Source organism: Microtus ochrogaster, chromosome 19 (genome assembly GCF_000317375.1).
Source record: "Microtus ochrogaster isolate Prairie Vole_2 chromosome 19, MicOch1.0, whole genome shotgun sequence".
NCBI classification, from domain to species: Eukaryota; Metazoa; Chordata; class Mammalia; order Rodentia; family Cricetidae; genus Microtus; species Microtus ochrogaster.
This window is the reverse complement of record NC_022021.1, coordinates 37,014-53,947: the sequence shown is the minus strand read 5'-3', so window position 1 is coordinate 53,947 and position 16,934 is coordinate 37,014. Positions and strand designations below refer to the sequence as shown.

General features: G+C 43.5%; 1 protein-coding gene across 1 annotated transcript in view; it reads left to right on the top strand.

The window, feature by feature from the left end:
- LOC101980065 (baculoviral IAP repeat-containing protein 1a-like) overlaps positions 1 to 15,119 on the top strand; it is a 32,303-nt gene extending 17,184 nt beyond the window's left edge. Inside the window, 8 exon segments of the mRNA XM_013349641.2 lie at positions 563 to 644; positions 2,387 to 2,444; positions 3,022 to 5,133; positions 7,255 to 7,422; positions 9,275 to 9,427; positions 9,721 to 9,807; positions 12,089 to 12,253; positions 14,727 to 15,119. Coding sequence (XP_013205095.1) covers positions 563 to 644; positions 2,387 to 2,444; positions 3,022 to 5,133; positions 7,255 to 7,422; positions 9,275 to 9,427; positions 9,721 to 9,807; positions 12,089 to 12,253; positions 14,727 to 15,091 — 3,190 coding nt within the window. The 3' untranslated portion in view covers positions 15,092 to 15,119.
- The last annotated feature ends 1,815 nt before the right edge of the window (positions 15,120 to 16,934 follow it).

Below are 16,934 nucleotides of genomic sequence, written 5' to 3'. Positions count from 1 at the left end.
TTTTTTTTTTTTTGAGGCAGGGTTCTCTGTGTAGCCCTGACTGTCCTGGAACTCACTCTGTAAACCAGGCTGGTCTTAAGCTCAGAGATCTGATTGTCTCTGCCTCTGGAGTGCTGGATTTAAATGTGTGCGCCATCACCCTCTGCAAGCTTCCTCCTCTTCTTTAAGCCCCATCTTGTTCCCCTGAGACAGGGTCTCTCACTGAACGTGAGCTAGCTAGCATACAGCAAGCCCCAGTAATTCTCATGCCTCTACTCCCACAGTGCTGGGTTACTGTTTTTTATTTTTCAAGCTCACTTTACCTGGTTTCATGGTCAAGCATTAACTGTGTACTAATCCCAAAACTTTCCCTGGCTATCCGTACCATTACTTTACAAACCACTTTCAGCATGTTATTAAAAGTAACAGTGTGAATGTCTCATATGACCCAACACTGACAGAATCACTGAAAATGTTAGCTTTCTACTTCATTCTTGGCCACAGATCTTCACGTTTCTTAAAAACCCAACACAAATGCTTACTTGCATGGAACGATTTTGTTGCTTTTATCTCCTCTGTTTAGCTGTGTCTTTCTCCAAAACCTGAAGTCCTCTGCAGAAGTGAGTCCAGCCCTTCAGAGCCACTGTGCACTTCCAGAAGCCATGGTAATAGACCCCGCCCCTTCTCTGACACGGCAGAGTATGATCCCGTGATTGAACACTGTTTTGATGAGCAATTGCCAATTGTAAATGTGTCATTATTAAATAAATTCTACAGCTATCTAATAAGTACTAGCAAGTGATAAATGCACACAGGAACTTCGGGTGGACAAGGGACACACACTAACTAGCTTTGTGAAACACACAGCCAACCCCTTCTCCTATGAGAAGTCTGTTTTGAAATTCTTTTAGAAATTCTTACTTCTGTTAACATCCAGACTAACTGGGCCCCCTCTGTGATCACTGGAGGGCAGTAGGTTTGGCTTCTTAACTTCTTTGGGGATCGCAAGGCAAGTTTTATTTTGTTTGTTTGCAGTTTTGTTAGGGACAGTTTCTTACTGTGTAGCCTAAGCTGACTTTGAACTTACTGTGTTTAAAGACTGGCTATGAATTTATGATCCTCCTGCCTCAACCCTCCAAATGCTGGAATTACAATTGTGTGCCACCATTCCTATTTAACTTTTGTTCTTTGCTGTAATTCAAGAGATCAAACCCAAGGTATTGTGTGAGCTAGGCAAGGAATCTATGTGTGAGCTGTATCCCTGGTCTCCAGACATGATTCTTAACACATTCAAATGCTCAGCAAAATCATGAAGTCAGACAATGGTCTGACCCCAGATGTTTCTCTGATACTGTCAGTTCATTGCTGACACAAAACACCTCACATTGTCGACATTGTCGTAATGAGTATGCAGTTTCTCATCCCACAGAGAGAGAACAAAGCTGGGCATGGTGGTGCATGTCTGTAAGACAGCAATCTGGAATCTGAGGCAGGAGAATTGTCAGGCATTCAACATTAGCCTGGACAACAGTATAAGACACCACCTCAAAAAACAAAACAAACACCAACAAAATAACAGAAGAAGAGTAGAGGAAAACAAAACAGCAGAGCGATTTCAGGTTCACTTAATAAAGATCTTATATTTGGAAATTTGAAAATGGAACTAAAAGTGCAGGGGATGTAGCTCAGTTGTTAGATGTTCCCCAACACACACACACACACACACACACACACACACACACACACACACACACAATCTTCAACTCTGAACAAAACTGGGAATGGAGAGACATGTTTGGAGTTTCAGAAAAGAAAAAAAAAATGACAATGAAGCAATGAAGCCTGGGTTGTGGGAAGCACATGATTATGATACAGGGTTGGGAAACTCAGGAAGGAAGATGAAGAGTTCAGCGCTACCTTTGGCAACATATGGAATTCCAGAACGGCCTATACTACATGAGACTCTCTAAATACAAAACAGAACCCCACAAAAGTGTGTGTGTGTGTGTGTGTGTGATAACCTTTCTGCTTCCCAGCATTGATATGAAACATGTAGTTGCTAATGACAAAGGATACAGGCAATTCTTAATGTTTTTGCAGGACCATTCTTGTTCTAGAAGCTACAATTTTGATTACCCCCATAGCACTCACCCATAGAGAGGATGTATATCCCATGCATGCACCATCTAGGAACACACTCTTGCAGACGTGTGAATTAACTCTTTCATATCTGGAGCACTCTTCCTTCAGTCAGCACCGAGTGTAGGCTGTGTTTAGAAGATGTTGGGTTTTGATTGATTGTATTATCAATTTGGTTGATAATATTGATTATGTTATCAGTGATAACATAATATCCAATCTTGATTTAAGACCCAGTTTTGATTTAATAACGGATTCTCGTTCAAAGGACAGCACAGGGGAAAGCAATCATGGGGACCCAGCGGCAGTTCACTCCACCATGGCCGGTGAGCACTGGAAAGCAGTATGGGATTGTGTGTGTTTGTACCTAGGGATTTGAGAGGAAAGTGTATTTGTGATTGTCCAGGGAGCTCTAGAGAGGAGAGCACAGACACGGAGAGTACTGTGGAGGAGAGAGTGTCAGCATTCCTGTGACATCTTGAGAATTAAGGACTAATGACAGCAGTCCTTGTGTCAGGTCCCAACCAGGCAGTGTTAAAGGCTTTGTGCAGCAAGCCAGTTTCCTGAGATCTTAAATGGGAAGTTGGAATGGCAGAGTATTCTTGATAAGCACACATTATGTCTAAGTCCCCAGGTCAAATAGAACACTTAGACACATGACCTCACATTCTGATGATATGAAAAGGTCTGAGAGGTTCTAAAGGGAGATCATGGACATTGGAGGAAAGTCCTAATCTGTCCCTAGCAAACAGGCAGAACAATGTAACAGACACCGCAGCTTTAGGATTGAGGGGTTTGACTGCATCTCCTACGGGGTCTCCCTTCTTCCCTTCACAGATGATGCTCCAAGTGAAGCCCAGGGAAGTGAATGTCCATCCAGTGGTGCCTGTCTCCTCTCCACAGACCTGGCTCCCAGGGAAGCCCAGTGGTTTCAAGAGGCAGAGAGTCTGAGTGAGCAGCTGAGAAGAGCCTACACCAAAGCCACTTTCCGCCTCATGGATTTGCCAGAGGTGTGTTCCAGCCTAGGCACTGACCACTTGCTTGGGTGTGATCTGTTCATCATCTCAAAGCACATCAGCAGGCCAGTGCAAGAGGCCATGATGCTTCCTGAGGTCTTCACCAACCTCAGCTCTGTCATGTGTGTGGAGGGGGAGACCGGCAGTGGGAAGACAACCTTCCTGAAGAAAACAGCTTTCCTCTGGGCATCAGGATACTGTCCCCTGCTGAACAGGTTCCAGCTGGTCTTCTACATCTCCCTGAGGTCCACCAGACCAGACCAGGGGCTGGCCGACATCATCGGTGCCCAACTCCTAGAGGCAGGAGGATGCGTTAGTGACATGTGCCTGAGCAGCAGCATCCAGCAGCTAAGGCACCGGGTGCTGTTCCTGTTGGATGACTACCGTGGGATGGACTCACTGCCCCAAGCCATACAAACACTGATTACAAAAAACCACTTGTCACGAACCTGCCTATTGATTGCTGTCCATACAAACAGGGCCAGGTCCATCCGCCCATACCTAGACACAATCCTAGAGATCCAAGAGTTTCCCTTATATAATACTGTCTCTGTACTACAGAGGGTCTTCTCACATGATATAACCCGTGTGGAAAAGTTTATGGAATACTTAGGAAAGAATGAAGATTTGCAGGGAATTCACAAAACCCCCCTCTTCGTGGCAGCAGTCTGTGCTAACTGGTTTCAAAATCCTTCTGACCAGTCCTTTCACAATGTGGCAGTTTTCAAGTTCTATATGAAATACCTTTCCTTACAGCACAAGGCTACGCCTGAGCCTCTCAGGGCCACTGTGTCCTTGTGTGGTCAGCTGGCCTTGCGAGGGCTTTTCTCATCTTGCTTTGAGTTCAGTAGTGAGGACCTCACAGAAGCAGGAGTTGATGAAGATGAAGATCTGACCACCTGCCTGATGAGTAAGTTCACAGCCCAGAGACTGAGCCCAGTCTATCGGTTCCTAAGTCCTTTGTTCCAAGAATTTCTTGCTGCCATGAGGCTGACTGAACTCCTGAGTTCAGAAAGAAAGGAAGACCAAGATCTGGGACTTGATTATTTGAGACAGATTAACTCACCCTTGAAAGCAATGAGTGTCTACAATAATTTTTTGAAGTATGTCTCCAGCCACTCTTCATCAAAGGCAGCGCCAATGGTTGTGTCTCACTTGCTTCAGTTGGTGGATGATAAAGAGTCGCTGGAGAACATGTCTGAAAATGAGGATTACGGGAAGCTCCATCAAAAAACTCCTCAGATGATGAAGTTAATTAAAGAAATGTGGCAGGTATATCCTGAAGTTTTTTCCTCAATCACCTCAGAACATCTGCTGAGCGTTGCTCTAAACATTGCTTATGAAAGCAACACGGTCACTGCATGTTCTCCAATTATTTCACAGTTCCTTCGAGGGAGAACACTGGCTTTGAATGTCCTGAATTTCCAGTATTTTGAGGACAAACCAGAGAGCCTGCTACTCTTGAGGAGTGTAAAAGTCTTCATACATGGAAAGAAAATGCCACCCAGACTAGGTTACTCAGTCATGGAAAAATGTTTGGAAACGTTACAGCCACCAACAGTAGATGAGGACTACGCTCCTGCCTTTGAACATATGGAGGAATGGGTGAAAAATTTAGCTAAAAATGAAGATAATGTGAGGAATTTTATAAACAGCCAACCTCTGCATCCACCCAACATCAGTGCTGGCTATTGGAAACTGTCACCCAAGTGGTACAAGATCCCTAGGCTGGAAATTGCAGTAGCCAACATGGATCCTGCAGACGGAGCACTGCTCCAGTTCCTAATGGAAGTCTTCTCAGCATCACAGAATATCGAACTCCATTTGAACCACAGCAATGGCTTTCTTGAAAGCATCCACCCTGCTCTGGAGCTTCATAAGTCCTCTGTCACCAAGTGCTCCATGTGTGGACTGGAGCTCAGCACAGCAGAACAGGAGCTGCTTCTTACCCTGCTTGCCCTGCAGTCTCTTGAGGTCTCAGGAACAAACCAGTTACCAGGTAACCCTGAGTGTCACATACCCATTCTGGCTGACACTGTGTTTTCTCATTCTGAGTTTTAGATGAATGAAGCTTCTCAGGCACAAGGTCATAAATGTGTCTTGAGAGAAGAGATCTGATCACTTTCACTGTTTGGGGCAGTGTATAAATCAGTGAAAGGTCCTGAATCACAGGATGGGTTTGAAGTCACTCAGACAAAACTAGGAAAACATTACCATCCCTCTCGTCCTCATTCCTCTCCCAAGGTTGTCAATAAGTTTGGATTGCTTGTTATCGGTAAATGATGGTCTGAGTGGAAGACGATGCTGGAGAATCGTCTGCACCCTGGCTGCCTGAAGGAGGAGGGGATTTAGCTCTGCAGAGGATTTTTTATACAAGTAAATATTTATGTCTTCTTCTAAGATGGCAGCAGGGATAAACTGTGTGCCAGACGATTCCTCAGAGAAGTGGAATGACTCTTTCACAAGGATCGGTGGCCTAAGATCATCAGACATATCAGATATTTGCATTATGGTCCATAACAGCAGCAAAATTACAGTTAGGAAGTAGCAACGAAAATAATTTTATGGTTGGAAGTCAGCACAACATGAGGAACTAAATTAAAGGGTTGCAGCATTAGGAAGGTTGAGAACCACTGCCTTGAGCAATGTTTGATTTTTTAATAGACTTTTTAATGATTTTTTTTAAAAATATTTATTTCGTTTTTTTTCTTTTGTGTGTGTGTATGTGTTCATGTGCATGTATGTGGGTAACTCAGAATTAAGAAGAGAATGGCAGATTCTTGGAGCTTTGGTTACAGGCTGTTGTGTGCTGCCTGATGTGGGTTCTGGGAACCTCACTGGGGTCCTCTGCAAAACAAGAGCACTTGATTGCTGAGCCATCTTTTCAGCTCCTGGACTTGACTTATCTCTCCTTCAATTCATTTCCAAGTTTTTATACTACCATAAATATTTGATTTGTAAATTTTGTAGTCATTTCTCACAAAGCTTTGATCATCAGCAGCCCGCTATATGCTCTAGTATGCTTTGCTCTGCATCATCCTCCTTTTTCCTTTCTTTGAAACATAAGTTCTTTATTGGATCTTTAGGAATTTCACAATATGCACCTCAACTTGCTTACCTCCCAGTCCTACCATTTGCCTGCCTCCAAAACAAACCTGTAGTTAGAATTTTTGGGGGCCACCAACCAGCTCCCAAATAATGACACAGAGACTTATTAATTATGAATGCTCGGACTTAGCTTAGACTTGTCCCACTAGGTCTTGTAACTTGATTTAACCTGTTTCTATTCATCTACAATTTACCTGGGGCTTTAACCTATCTTTCATTCTGTATGTTTTACTTTTCTGTTTCCTCTGTGTCTGACTGGCTGACCCCTTGTGTCTTCTGGTTTTCTCTTTTTCTTTCTTTCTCAAACTGAAATTCATCCTCCTACTTACTCTTCCTGCCTGGAAATTTTGCCTAAACCACCTCCCTCTCTATTGGTCATTGAGCTTTTTACTAGACCAATCAGGTGCCTTAGGTAGGCAAGGTAAATTAGCAATACAACTTTACATAGTTAAATAAATATTCTGTAACACAAACCAAACCAGAACAAATGAACCACAGAGAAAAACAAAAGTCCAAAAGAAAAAAACAAAACTACACCAAAAAACCCTCTTTACTCCTCCATCTTTCCCACCTCTCCAGTACTTCTTCATTTGTCCTGGTGGCATTGGGAGTCACGATGTCACCATTATATCCTTTTGTCCAATCAGCTTTACTTGCAAATGTTCATTGCTATGAGTCTGGTTCAAGGCCTCTGGTTTCTTGTACACCATCATCACTGGTTCTGAGTTATATTTTTATATATGTTGAGCTCCAATTGTATTTTTTTTTTGTATGTGCAAAACCAGTTTGGTCCCATACTGTTGGCTGGGGAGCCCTGATATTTATTTTGTGAATCTAGAGAATAGCACAGGCATTTCCCTATATATGACCAGCAGATGCAGGATCTTCATGGATGTGCTTCTTAATGTTAAAATCTCTGAGAAGTTTTCTTATGAAATGATCTAAAAATCAAAGCACAATTGAGAACTTCCACTTGGTACTCTTGAGTGATGGGAACTGTGCTGCTTTCCAGATCAACTCTTCAGTAACTTGGACAAGTTCCCAAACTTGAAAGAACTCTCTGTGAGACTAACTGGCAAACCAGATGTGCTTTCAGTCATCCCTGGAGATTTCCCAAACCTCCACCACATGGAGAAGTTATGCATCGAAACTTCCACAGAGTCTGACATCTCCAAATTGGGTAAGGATTGTGCCTGGATCTCCCAAGGTCGTGTTTCAGCTGGAAAAGCTACTTAGCTGATAATCATTAGAATCATTAAATCATCAGTAGCTAAAACATCTGTGGGCCAGACAGCATGAACCATGTCCTGGGGAAGCTGTAGGAGCAGCGCTCTTCCTCTTGAAGAGGGCAGACAATCATTTGTAACCTCGAGATCTTGACATGTCTGTGACTCTTCTGAGCTCTTCACAAATGCTAACTCACCCTTCATCCCCCCCAATGATTGTTGCTGGTTTTCAACTGGGAAATTGAGGTCAGAGACTGCTCAGGTTTGTCCAGCTGAGAAAATGCTTCCTCAAAGGAGAAGATTTGAGTCCACGGCCTGACCTTTAAACTCCCAACACACTTCCTTCCCACAGCAGTTTGTGGGGTTCTTTTCTTTTGCTGTTGTTTTAGTGGAATTGCAGATCTGCCTGCTGAGGGAGAAGGAAATCTGACATGGGGCCACCTGGAACTTTTCTCCGTTTCCCTCCATCCCAGGCTCCTGTTGGTGGACAGCTGTGCAGCCTCTTTCTAGGTCATGGCATTTAGCAAGTGACTCAGGCACCCACAGATCCTTAATTTGAAAAACCCTGAACACTGAGTGCTAAAGAAATGTAAAAAATGGGACCAGAGTGAGGCATGGTACTTCATGCCTGTAGCCCCAGAATTTGGGAGGCTGAGGCAGGAGGATTATCACAACATCAAAGCCAGTTTATTTCTTTTTTTTTTAATTTTATTTATTTATTAAGGATTTCTGCCTCCTCCCCGCCACCACCTCCCATTTCCCTCCCCCTCCCCCGATCAAGTCCCTCTCCCTCATCAGCTTGAAGAGCAATCAGGGTTCCCTGACCTGTGGGAAGTCCAAGGACTGCCCACCTCCATCCAGGTTTAGTAAGTTGAGCATCCAAACTGCCTAGGCTCCCCCAAAGCCAGTATGTGCAGTAGGATCAAAAACCCATTGCCATTGTTCTTGAGTTCTCAGTAGTCCTCATTGTCTGCTATGTTCAGCAAGTCCAGTTTTATCCCATGCTTTTTCAGACCCAGGCTAGCTGGTCTTGGTGAATTCCTGAAAGATCATCCCCATTGTCTCAATGTGTGGGTATATTTTTGTTTGTTTCTTTTGTTTATTTTCAGATAATGTTGTCTCTCTGGAAGACTGTAAATAACTCCATTTATAGAAATAAACTGGCCTGGACATGGAAAACTAGGCCAGTTTATTTCTATAAATGGAGTTATTTACAGTCTTCCAGAGAGACAACATTATCTGAAAATAAACAAAAGAAACAAACAAAAATATTTTGTAGGTTGGGAAGATCGATCAGCAGAAAAGGTACTTGCTGCCAAGTCTGATGACCTCAACCCCACAGATCCATATTGTGGAAGGAAGCAGCCAATTCTCCCACTTTCCCCTGAACTTTGCATATGTGCTGTGGCACATGGATGACACCCCAAATACCGTATACATGTAGACAAAATAAATAAGTTTACATATTTTTTAAGTTGTGCTTCAGAGTTGTCCTTTCTTTTTCATTTCTCTGTTAAGAATTCCTGCTGTGTCAGGGCAGTGTGCAAACACAGAGACATCAGGGTGCTAATGGTGAAGGTGAAATATGGAGAAGAGAAAACTGATCCAGAGAGGGCCAGGAACTTTCCCAGGTCATCTGCTCTCCAGTCAGCTGCAGAAGCTGAGCACATGCCCACCGTGGACTGAGCACTAGATCACTGCGTCACTGCCTGTTTAATTGGTGTGGCTGGGATATGGATTGAGAGGTCATTTTGGATAGGAATTTGTAACCTTCTCTAATTTCTGAAACTCCTTCATCTTTTCCAGTTAAATTGATTCAGAACTCTCCAAATCTTCATGTTTTCTGTCTGAAAGATACTTTCTTTTCGGATTTTGAGTCTCTCGTGACTGTGCTTGCTTCCTGCAAGAAACTCAGAGAGATTGAGTTTTCTGGAGGATGCTTTGAAACCATGCCATTTGGTAAGAACGATACAGTGTTGACTTCAGGTGCTCCTGTGTACAAAGTCATTAAATACTCTAGAGTTCAGATGCAACTGATGTCACAGAAACCATGACAGCACTGACTTCAGTGAGGCTTTCTCAGCAGTGAAGTGATCTGTGTCTACAATGTAAACATTCCATGTGCCTAGTCATAGTAATTCAATCGAAATATCATATCACCTTTATCTCAAAAGATACTCTTATTTCCACAGTATTTCTCCATGTCACAGGAAACTTATCTGAACTAACTAAATTTATTTTCCCTTTCCTAGTCAATATTTTGCCAAAGTTTGTTTCACTGAAGGTATTAAATCTTACATGTCAACAAATTCCAGATAAGGAAACATCAGAAACATTTGGTAAGTTTATAAAACAATGTTTCTCTCCTCATCCTCCTTCAGTGAACCCATGACAAAGTGAGCTGTGTCCCTTGACATCCACGGCAGCCGGGTCCAGGACCTCTGCTGATGTTAGCACTAGAAGATCCTTCACTTTGTCATGTAAAATGGTGCATTGTTTGCCCATGACCCCACATATCCTCCATATATTTTAAACCATCTCTCAACTGCTTACAGTGCCTAATGCCATGTAAATGCTATGTAACCAGGTGTTACTCTGTGTTGTTCTGGGAATAATGATGTGGGAGAAATGTCTGTACACATTTGGCACAGACAGGATTTTTAAAAATTGAACCAGTGGCTGGTGAAATTTGCTGATACAGAGGGTTTGCTGTACCAGCCATGCTGGTCCTTAGGAGGACACCATAGTGATGCCCAGGATCACCCCCAGATGCCGTCACTGTAGGTCCCACACATCCTCACACTTGATCTCGTTAAATGCACTGTTATCAGACTCACTGGCTTCTTAGGAGAGAATGTGGTCATGATCGCACTGTGCCAATTCATCTGTCCCTCATCCACTCCGAAGGAAGAGGCAATAAGATCTCTGAGTTTGAGGCCATCATAGGGTACAGAGCAAGTTAAAAGAAAGCCAAGGCCAATCAAAAAACCCTGTTTCCAAAAACCAAAGCAAAGGGGAAAAAAGAAGGAAGAAATGATTTTGAATATAGTGTTTATGGGAAACGCTCTAAAGGGTTAAAAAGAGGGGACAAGTTTGCTATGGGAACAGAGCTCTCTTCACAGCTCTGCTCAGCCTTTACTGTAAAGGCTTTACATAAGGAGAGCCCGGGTGTCTTCTTGCTTCTTTCTCTCCATTTCTGTGGAGACAACATGCATATGTATGTCTGAACGTGTACATGCTCATGTGTCCCTGTATGTCTTTTGTTGTGGGGACGGTGGATGCATAATTCAATGTGTTCAAATAGCAGGGACAGAATCAGGCACCAGAACGACTAACGTGTATCACACAGTATTGTGCAATCAGACATGAAGTATGAGAGCCAGGTCTCCTCACTACTGAAGAAAGAATTTACAAGCATTGAAAAAGAGGGTGGGGCGGCCAGATGGCTCAGGTGGTCAATGTGTCACATCAAGTCCAAGGATCAAAGTTAGATCCCTGTGGCTCACGTGGTGGAAGGAGAGAAGCAGCTCCTGTAACTTGTCCTTTGACCCCCACAATGCTCTGTGACACGTGGATGCCCATCCACCAAACACAAACCTGACATAAGTAAATGAACATAAACAGAAAAGAGACGGGGAAGATGAGCACCCTAGGGAAAGGCCACACCCCAGGGTGCACCAGACCAGTCAGGAGGCAAGTGTCCAGATTCCTGTGCCAGTCTGAGAGCTGCCCCCATCTCATGACGGTATGTCCTCCTTTTTAAAATTCATTGCCTTGTGTGGGCTGGAGAGATGGCTCAGTGGTTAAGAGCACTTAAGAGCACTGACTGAAATTCCAGAGGATCTGGTGGTTCAATTCCCAGCACCCACATAACATTTCACAACTGTCTGTATCTCCAGGTCCAGAGGACCCAACACCTCACAGGGGCATAATGCAGGCAAAACACCAATGCACATGAGATAAAAATAAAAGAAATCAACTTACTAACCAACCAGGCAGTCGTGGTGAATGCCTTTAATCCCAGTATTTGAGAGGCAATGGTAGGTGAATCTCTGTGAGTTTCAGGCCAGCCTGGTCTACAAAGGGAGTTCCAGGCTAGCCAGGGCTACACAGAGTTGGGGAAAGCCAAAGATTAATCTGGAATATTACTTCATGGCAGAAAGTCTTCTAATTAGTTTCTGTGAGGCCACAGTAGAGACTCAGTGACCATGTGATCTACAGAGTATATGCTAAGGAGGATTGGATGAGGGGTGGGAGCTGTCAGAGTAGTGGACCATGCTTTAGTGAGGAGGGTGGATGTCCTCAGAGTGATGGCAGGAGGCAGATGGCAGGGGAACAGGCTGAAGACGCTGTGCAGCTAGGAGAGTGACCTGCAGTGGAGGCTGCAATTAAGAAGAGAGAGCAGAAAAGGGGAGACAGTCTGGACTTGTACTGAGAGACAGGTTAGGGAGGATGGAGGAGCCAGCTGCAGAGAGGCAGGAACAGCTGTGTGCTGACCCCTTCTCTTTTCCGTGAAGAGGAAGTGACCAGGAGAATGGGGTTCCTAGACTGCAGATGTCCAGGTCATAGCTGCTCACGATAGGACAGCTGCTGAAGATGGCTTTGTGGTGTCTCCCTCAGCCCAGGCTCTGGGTTCTCTCAGGAACCTGGAGGAACTGTTCCTTCCCACTGGGGATGGGATCCAGCAAGTGGCCAGACTGATTGTCCGGCAGTGTCTGCAGCTTCAGTGTCTCCGAGTTCTTGCCTTTCACCACACCTTGGATGACGACAGTGTGATGGAAATCGGTGAGTTTCCCTGGGAAACGGTTTCTCCTGTGTGGAAGCAGTGGCATCATTGGAGCTGTCTGCTGCAAACGTCTAGAATGGGAAAGTCTTCCAAACTGTTCCTCATGTCCGCAACTAGTGTTTCCTCTCGTGTCCTCCAGCCTCGGGTTCACCCTGATTGGACTGGCAAGGTCAACAGCCTTTTTTTTTAGAGAGGCATAGGAGCCATCCACCCGTGGGTTACTTTCCTAGTGTTCGGAATTGAACCCAGTGCCTCTTTCTCTCTCTCACACACACACAGGACCAGTAAATCTGTGTTCTGACACTTGGTGTTTCAGGCACCTGGCAGATGCTGTTAGGCAATTAAACATGGATAATATGTAAATAAAGTGCAACACGCTGGAGTGTAGAACTGGATCCATTTTCCTGCTCACATTGCTGAAAATGTTGTTATCCAGTAAGTGTAGGGTCAACCAGATGATGACACAGACCTTCCGCAGTGCCCAGACGCCTGGTCTGTGTCCATTTTCCATGTGCACCCTCCACTTCCTCCATAGACTGCTGGGGAATATTATTATAACTGTGTAAATGTGTTAATTTTTGTGCTGCTTTTGTTAACAGTGCAATTACCTGTTGCATTTGTTTGAAAATAAAATTAAGCTGGGGTCAGGAGGTTGAGCCAGCCACTAGCTGACAGGAAGTGGCAGGGAGGAACCATGTGTAGCTAGAGTTCTTAAGTGGGGACTGAGCAGAAGTATGCCTGGTTTTCCAGGAAATGTGAGTTGGGTGAGTTGCTTGCTATTCAGCCTTTCTGAGAGTGCAGAATTTTACCTCAACCTTTGAATCCCGAGTTCTGTAGAGGGATAGATATCTAGATAAAGTTTCCTTTATCGGCCTTGGTAGAGCCAGTGCCTGAGAGTACAGAATTCCTGCCTGAGGGTACAGAATTCCTGCCTCCCTGTGGCCAGTGCTTCTGAACACTTGCCGGTAGCTTCTGAGTTTCAGTTGCTGATTAGGGCAGTGATTGATTAAGGGGCAGCCACTGCATTTAACAAAAAACAACAAATGACCGCTTCACTGCTTTCTTTCACCAGAGATTCATTTGCCACGAGACTTTTCATGTTAAGAGGATCCTAAGCCATAGGCGCTGTCCGTGTTGTCTGAAAAGGTGTCTGTGCTTTACATTCATAGTAACACATGTGACCAGAGGATGTTTATTTCACTGTGTGTCATTTTCCATTATCTGACCATGTCTGTACTCTATGTGTCCATTCAATGGACACTTGAGTTGTTCCTAGCGTTGGTTTCTGTGGATGCTTCTAAGAACATTCTCTTACAATGTACATGTTTAGTTATTTCTGGGGTGGAATTTCTGAGTTACCTCACATAGATTGATTAAAACCACACTTTTGGTTAGATGTATCACATGCTTCTGATTCAACACTTGGGAGGCTCAAGAATTTCCTGGTTCAAGGTTAGGCTGGGTTCCATGAAACGTTGAGCACAAACGAATAAGCAAAGGAGCCAACCAGTCCATGGTGTTGTGTCCATTTTCTCCCTCCACAGAGGTTGCTTCACATTCTAGCTGCAGTAGGTGTTCTCCATTTCTTACATTAGACACTGATGATTCTAATGGGTAAGAGCTTTAGATGAGGAGTGTCTTTCAGATTGACCAGCACCTGAAAGAAAAAGACAGAATTAGGAAAAAGATATTTTGCCCCTTTTTTATATGGATTTCAGAAAGCTAGGAGACCCCACCAAACCTAATGGAGGCTTGGCTGGTAGGCACTGCTCTAGGAATTCTGGGAAGAAAATCTCGTTGTCTTAAGGTGAACCTATCCTCCTAAGTGTGGTCTCCTGGCCCCCACACGATTAACCCTCAAAGGAGGAGCTAAGAGCATTCTCCACTTGAGGTAGCTTCCATTCCTTCCATCATAGTTGACTCCAGAGGGTGTGTCTAAGTCTCCAGCTGTGGGGCTGGAGATTCAGTGCAGCAGTACTCATTTAGATTGTGTGAGGTCCTGAGTTCAATCCCAACTACCACAAAAAGTCATTCAATCAATTAATCAATCAGTTAATCAATTAAACTCTGCTACCTTGTCTACCTTCCTTACAGTTCTAGTTTGCCTTATATCTATAAGCTTGGTGCACAGTGTTAAGAAAAAATAACAAAAAAGGCAGCTCTGCCAGCACAAAGAAGTCCAATTAGTTCAAATCAAAATGTCCATTGTTTTATTAGACATGGCGCTCTCGGCTGGCTGAGCGCATGACGGGAAGACAGGACACGGGGGAGCCCATGCAAACTTGGAACCACGTGTTTCACCTCTAGGAGCCCACTTAAATACTCTGTTTAGTGCTGTCTAAGAACAGTCTCTAAGACATCGTGTTCAGAATGTCCCATGTTCTTCATTGTGGGTGTGGGAATGGTACCAATAACGTGTCACCATTATACAAGTCCTTAGGATTTTGTTTTCATGAATGTTTTGTTTTCCAGCCAAGGGAGTGACCAGCGGAGCTTTCCAGAAACTTGAAACCTTAGACCTTTCAGTGAATCACAAGATCACAGAGGAAGGGTACAGAAATTTCTTTCAAACCCTGGACAACCTGCCAAACTTGCAGGTGCTGAACATCTGCAGGAGTCTCCCAGAACGCATCTAAGTTCAGGCCACCACTGTCAAGGCTCTGAGTCAGTGTGTGTCCCGACTGCCCAGCCTCACCAGGCTGGAGATGCTCAGTTGGCTCCTGGATGAAGAGGATCTGAGGGTGATTAATGCTGTGAAGGAAAGGCACCCTCAGTCCAAACACTTGACTGTCCTCTGGAAATGGATAGTGCCCTTCTCTCCTGTCATCCAGAAGTAGAAGATGCAGCTGAAGGCTACTGGCAGTTCTAAATACCTAATTTCCTAATACATTTTACTCTTGTTGAGTATGGTGGTACACACCTGTACTATCATCTGATGTGGGATTCCCCTCTGTATGCTGTGAATACGTTTTATTACCATTGGTTAATAAAGAAGCTGCTTTCAGCCTATTGCAGTGCAGAATATAGCAAGGCAGGAACTCTAAGCAGAGATAGAGGAGAAAAGAAGGCAGAGTCTTTTCTGTAGAGGCAGAAGGAACCACATGCCTGGGAATCTTACCAGGAAAACTGTGATCCTCATAGTAAAATACAAAATAATGAAAATGGGTTAATTTCAGATATAAGAGCCAGCTAGCAATATGCTTAAGTGATTGGCCAAACAGTGCTGTAATTAATATAGTTTCTGTGTGATTATTTTGGGATAGGTAGCCAGGAATGAACAAACAGCCTCTGCTTACATTCATTTTGTAGGAGACTGAGGTGAGAGAATCAAGAGATTCAGGCCAGCCTTAGTTATACAGGAAGATCCTGTCTCAAATCCAAAGGCATAACTATCATATTAAATGATATTCATTAGCTGTGTAGGCTGATATTTTTTTAAAGCTTGCATACTCATCACTGAACATATGATGCGCTATGATGCACAGTCCTTGCATGGTCCTCATGTCTATTGAAAGTCTGCAGGGCCCCACTGAGCTATGACAAGCAGACCTTGGCAATCCTTGTATGGTCCTCATGTCTAAAGACTAGAGCTAGTCAAGTTCATTCCTAAAACCGTACATTGTCAAGGTCAACAAGAAAGGATGGGGAAAGAAACATTGATCTGTGTAAAAGTCACAACATAGATGGAGTATTTGATGGAGGTAAGAAATGGCCAGTTTAAAGAAGAGTCAGTCCCACACACGATGAAGCACAAGTCGACTTTATTACAGGATGCAGACGACTCTTTCCAGAGATGCTCTTCAGTCTTCTGTGCACTCATCAGCCTTGGTGTGGCCATGCTTGCTCACACCACCTCTCACCCACGGCCAAAGTGAGGAAGAAACTGGACCTAGAGAAAACTACAGTTTTCCAGAGACTTTTGAGTGTTTTGCATGTACTGTAGTGGCCTTAAACTTTTCTTTCTTTTTTTCTTTTTGTTGTTTTGAGACAGGGTTTCACTATGCAACTTTCAATGACATGGAACTGAATACATAGACCAGGCCTACCTGGAACTCACAGAACTCTGCCTATCTCTGCTTTCTGGGGATTGGGATTTTTAAAAGAATAGCTATAAGTACATTAAGGATTTTATGGGTCTGTTAACTTGACTATGATAGTGATTTATCATTTTATGTTTGTAAAAAATCTGATGTCTATACTTGTATTGGTTCAACTTAATATTATGGCTTGCAGATATCTGGGTCTTTAATTTGATTACATTGGTCCTCCTGTCTTTTTATGACATTACCAAGCTGTTTTCATTACTGTAGCTCTATAGTAAAGTTTGATGTCAGGGATTGTGATGCCTCCAGAAGTTCCTTTATTGTACAGGATGGTTGGGGCTATCCTGGGTGTTTTGGTTTTCTATATGAAGTTGAGTAATATTCTTTTGAGATCTGTAAAGAATTTTGCAGGAATTTTGATTGGTATTGCATTGAATCTGTAGATTGCTTTTGATACAATTGCCATTTTTACTGTGTTAATTCTACTTATCCAAGAGCATGGGAGATCTTTCCATTTTCTGATGTTTTCTTTGATTTCTTTGTTTTTTCAACATAATTTAATTGTATTTGGAACCAGAGAATGTTTTTATATCATTCATTAACTAATGATGATTTACTTTCAAGAAAAGAACACTTT